The following is a 5,195-nucleotide window of genomic DNA, read 5'->3' on the forward strand; positions in this document are numbered from 1 at the left end:
GAACGATGCAGCCTTACAAGAACTTGATAGAAATCGATAACTTGTAGATTAAAGTAGATGAAACTACAGCGATACACCGTAGTTAAGCCTAGAGAATCTGATAAAAATGAACTTACCAACAAGCTAGAGATCGATCCAATGCAGCCCTACTTGCTCAAGAATTTGCCGAAATCTATTCTACTCCTACTCCTGGCGAAGTGCCGAGAAAAAATTGTATTGATCGATGATTATCCTTTACAAAACCCAAACTACTATTATTTATAGCCCAAAGCTAGACTCCTTATCGATCACGAGTCATTACAAACTTGACTTAAACTGAAAAATTACCATATCTATAAGATAATACGAAAGGAAACGGACTAAAAGATCTTCTGCGTAACCTCCAAATCCGATTTGAACTGCTCTTAGCTGCGCCTCTGATGAGTCCACGTTGCCCTTGCCCTGCTGGCAACAGCTTTTGACCAGCATCTTAAGCCGAACAGCCATCGGCTTCCTCAAAATTCTCGCTCTTACCAAAATTATACTCTCAAATCTACGTTCTTTTTTGTCAAGACTGTAGCTTGAATTAGACCCATGCATGTGACTGGTGCTTGATAAGAGTATAATAGTACAACTAAGCAGCGTGGTGGTTGGTCTGAAACTCTGAATGTCTACTGCCTACCCTCGGTTGCCACCGATGCAGAATGCAGGCGTGCCCAAATTGGCAGACAAATATGTTCTTGCACCCTGCAAACGACAAGGAAAACAAGCTTCCATCCTCTGCCGCCGCAGCAGCTGCAGCTGCTGCATCCTCCTCCATCACAAGATTTTATATCAGCGGGATCCCGGCGCTGGCTAATTGCTTACCGCTAGTGTTTGATAAAAAAATAAACAGGGGTGGCAGAATCTTGGCGTCCAGGAATGCGTGCCAAGCATATACACCTGCTGATCCCGGTCATCTGATGTCATAAAGCGAGATAGATCCACTCTGTGTGGTTCAACTTGCATGGTGCAGTTCATCTCTGCACTTGTGCTAAAATGTACCTACTTCCAGCAACAGCATCTCCAAGAATGCCTAAAAACATCCCAATAACTGATTTTGGGGATAGAGGTGAAAAATAACGCTCCAACATACGTCCAACCATGTTGACAATTTGCACGAGAGACACCTGAAACTGAACTTTTTTCCCCGATAAAGGAAGCTTTATGAACTCAAGATCGTTACATCGAGTTGATACAAAGACCTTGACTCACTCCCAAATTGATTTGCAGTCCAGAGGCATAGAACCGATGATTCTGAGAATAGCCTTTGCAGTACGTCAAATGTTGATGCATCTCAAATTTGGTGCGCATCAGGGCGCAGGCAGGCAACGCAATGCTCGGATTGTCACGGTACAAACAACTCATGTTAAGTCAGCTGATTTCGTCACTCTCTGGTGACGAGCTCCTTCACGAACGCGACCATCTTGGGCACGTCCACCGTCCACGCGACCGAGATCGGCGAGTAGCCAGTCCACGGGTTCTCCGAATTCCACCTGCACCAATCAACAGAAGATGCAGCGGCCAGCCATCATTAATGACAAATCACCGAAGCATACAAAGGGAGCAACGGAGAACTGCGAAACAGTCGCATACTTCTTCAGCAACATGTCCATGGAGGTATGCCCGGCGCAGATGCCCTGGGTCTCCACCCTCACCACGCCCTTCCTGAACGTGAAGAGATCCGGGCGAACCAGAGCGGCGAAGCTCACGGGATCATGGAGGAAAATCACTGAGCCAAACGCACGAACTATGAGCTGAAGCCATCCAGAGGCTCTGAAGATGGCAACGTACAGCACAAAGATATTGTTGCAGCGTACCAGGGGCGCCGTAAGACTCGATGTGCCAGTCCAGGTAGAACTTGCACACGTCGCATAGGAACTGCGCGTGCTTCCCTTTCGAGTTCCTCAGCTCCAGGAGATCCTTATCTGCAAAGTTTCATCAGGTTCAGTACTTCTACTTTCCATGGTTACTCGAATGAGAGGGGGTGACTATATTGCTTCAGGATTCATTCAGGAAAGATCAAGGACCTGTGAAGCTGACTTGCATTGTGATGTTGAGGCCAACCACGTAGATGTCAGCCCCAGAAGTGAAAACTATGTCGGCTGCCTCCGGGTCACTGTGGATCTGAAATGGCAAATGGAAACTTTCGTTAGGCCTGACAAATCACAGTTCAGACGACTCCTAGCACAACGACATGCATGACCGGCATTACATTTGCTTCAGCAGAAGGGGTGGCATTTCCAGCTGCAAAGAAGGCTCCACCCAACACAACAATCTTCTTAACATTTTTTACAAAGGAGGGATCCTTCTTGATGGCCTGAAAAAACATTGTTGCACAATCACCACTGTCAGCAATCAGTAATATACTATAAGCTCTGAAAATTTCTACAGCGTCAGAGAAAGACATACCAATGCTACGTTCGTCAGAGGGCCCAAAGCAAGTACGGAGACCTCTCCAGGAAACTGCGAGACCTTATCAACCAAGAACTCAGCAGCGCTTTGGTCAACTTTCTTGATAGTGGGATCAGGAAGCTCTATCTCCCCGAGGCCGTCAGATCCGTGAACAAAGTCAGCAACACACGGCTTTCCTCCCTATTCACAATACAAGATGTGAACCAGTCCATGCTACATAACAACTGAATAAACTACCAAACTCCAGCAGATGATGTATGATGTATCAAGGTCGTTTTCCATGGACTTGACGTCAAATGATACAGACGAGCAGGTATTGCAGATTTGCGTGATACACGAAATTCCAGACTTTGACTTCGATAGAAGTAACACTTTTTAAAATGAAAATAAAAAATGGACCGTAAACTCACTGAAGAAGATTTTACACATTCAAATAATATACATGATATAGTTCATTGATTTTTCCATATGATGCCTTTGAACCAGGAGCACTAATAAAAACAGTAGAACTAATGCCACATGAAGGAACACAAAATCTTCTGATCTCACAACTGTTCGTAGGAAATGTGCCAGCAAACTGAAGTACAGGAAGAATGGACAATACCTTTAGAGGCTCATGGCTTCCCTCTGCTACTGGAACCTCAGGATGGCCTGCCTTCTCGCACTGTCAGTCAGTTTTAGACACCGCAGAATTAGTAAGAAGAAACAAAGCGGAAAAGGAGCATTTGCCATGAGAATGTTCTGCTACTTACCAGGATCAAGGCATTGCGTGTGGCGTGCTCCGTTGTGCAGTTGCCGAAAATGGTGGTGAGCCCTAGCACCTGCACGCCCGGCGACTGGAATGCCATCATAATCGCGATGCTGTCATCTGGAATCAGAGCGTGGACACATTAAGCAAACAAACAGTGGCTGCAAGCCTGCAATTTCAGTAGCACCCACCATATCTGACTGCAAATTAACCATAATAATGTTACAAAAGTTTAAAGGTGAGCTGGTGAATTTAAGATGGATATACGATCCTGTCAGCGTCCAAGATTCATGGAATGGCCCAATGGCTGGCTGCACTCGTTGTCATACTTGGATACCTCTTGAAGAAAGAGAAACATCTTTGGTCCCTCACTATGTATTAAAAAAAGGGAAAAGGGGGGAAGAGTGCCATCTTTAATCCTAGCATCCTTTGGATTTGGTTAGATATGGTCCCAAAACGCGCCTCCTTTCTTGCAGTGGGGATCCTCTCAAACAGTTGCAAAGTAACGGATGTAGTGGGTTAAGAAAACTGTAGTTACGAGGGAAAACGCCCAATCCAGGACTACGAGGGAATATACATCGACTCCGTTGGACCCCGTCATAAAGTGCTGTACTGTGCATTGTGCTAGTATCAGTACTAGTATAAACTAGTTACTCCGATGAATCTCAGCTAATTTAGCGGGAAGGAAAAGGTATGCAACTTTCGCAGCGCATCAGGTGTTTAATCGGACAGGTGGCAGTGGAAGCACAGGTGAGAATCCCCATGAATCAGGCATTTGAACTAGAAGAGAAGTTGGAACCGGCATAGAGAGAGAGAGAGAGAGAGAGAGAGAGAGAGAGAGAGATTAAGTTCAGTTGGGGACCAATCGAAGCAGGGAAGCGCGCATTGGTCCTCCGTGCAAATCGAAGAGGTAGGAAGGAGTGGGTACGCACCGATGCCGGGATCCGTGTCGATGATGAGCTTCTCCTCCGTCGGCTGCTCGTCGTGGTGATGGATCTGCCCGTTGCTGGCCTCCATCTCGGACTCCGATCGCCCTCTCCCTCCCCGATCGCCTTCTTCCTCCGGTGCTAGCTGTCGTCTCCGCCTCTTCTTATAGGCAGGCAGGGAGAGACGACGACGAATTGATCGGCGGCGAGGAGAATGGGTGGGAGGGAGGCGGTTGCAGCCTCGACAAGTAAGCACGAGCAGAGGACCCACCCCCTCGGCGAACAGATCACAACACGGATGAGTTGGTTGGTGGCGCTGGCGGCCTCATGCGATGGCGACCGGCTGGCCGCGCGCGGCAGGCTCATGTGGGATTGGGGGCAGCGCCGCGGCGGCGACGGCGGCCAGCCGTCCGATCAGGAAACCCGACGGCCGAGATCGGGACGCGGGGGCTGCTTCGCCCTCCCGGCCGTGACGTGCACGGGACCTACCGAACACCGCCGGAGCAATAACAAACGCGGACGCGTGACGAGTGCCCGCTTTCTCTGTCCCCGCCATCATTTTCGGTTCGTCCGCCATGTGGACCGTATCATCGTCGATGGAATATCCAAGTCAGCCTCCCTCGCGTGCATCATGTGCTTGGTTCCTGGCTTTTTGAGGGGTTTTTTCTTCCCAACTGTAATGCTTCGCTAAATTTATCCAGATGTGTCCTACAGTTAATTTTGTACGAAATTACTATCAACTTTGTACGAAACTACTAGCCATATTGGTGGTACTTCAATGCTATTTTTACAGGTTTCTGGTGTTCGATCTTATGTGATAGTCTATTTAGAAAGAAAGTACATGTGAGAATCAATTAGTGCCAAATATGGGTAATAAATAGGAACAAACATGATCATTTTACCATTTTGTTAATTTATCCTAGAATTCCTAAGATGACTTATTTTTTTGGATGGATAGAAAAAGCATTTGTGGTACTAGTTGTTTGTCCTAGACGCAGTTTGATAAAAGAAAGATATATTTTCTACTGGATAGTACTGCAAACTTACAAAGTTTTCTACCGAACGTATTGGAAAGAGGACCGGGGGAA

At 47.1% G+C, this 5,195-nt stretch overlaps 1 protein-coding gene across 1 annotated transcript; it reads right to left on the minus strand.

Moving 5' to 3' along the window:
• Window positions 1–1,149: 1,149 nt before the first annotated feature.
• Window positions 1,150–4,381, minus strand: LOC112883602 (probable uridine nucleosidase 2). Its single transcript, XM_025948929.1, has 9 exons — window positions 4,114–4,381; window positions 3,186–3,301; window positions 3,038–3,097; window positions 2,431–2,613; window positions 2,234–2,338; window positions 2,049–2,145; window positions 1,839–1,946; window positions 1,615–1,750; window positions 1,150–1,514 (listed from the first exon to the last, which is right to left on the minus strand). The coding sequence occupies exons 1-9, from the start codon at window positions 4,196–4,198 to the stop codon at window positions 1,406–1,408; spliced, it is 999 nt and encodes a 332-aa protein (XP_025804714.1). The 5' UTR covers window positions 4,199–4,381; the 3' UTR covers window positions 1,150–1,405.
• Window positions 4,382–5,195: the final 814 nt, after the last annotated feature.

The sequence above is a fragment of the Panicum hallii genome, chromosome 2 (assembly GCF_002211085.1).
Source record: "Panicum hallii strain FIL2 chromosome 2, PHallii_v3.1, whole genome shotgun sequence".
In the NCBI taxonomy this organism is placed as follows: Eukaryota; Viridiplantae; Streptophyta; class Magnoliopsida; order Poales; family Poaceae; genus Panicum; species Panicum hallii.

Coding starts and splice junctions, on each gene's coding strand:
- LOC112883602 (XM_025948929.1), bottom strand. CDS start 4,198: ATGGAGGCCAGCAACGGGCAGATCCATCACCACGACGAGCAGCCGACG. Junction 2,339..2,430: donor CTCTGACGAACGTAGCATTG/GTATGTCTTTCT, acceptor ATGTTTTTTCAG/GCCATCAAGAAGGATCCCTC. Junction 1,515..1,614: donor ATGGACATGTTGCTGAAGAA/GTATGCGACTGT, acceptor TGATTGGTGCAG/GTGGAATTCGGAGAACCCGT.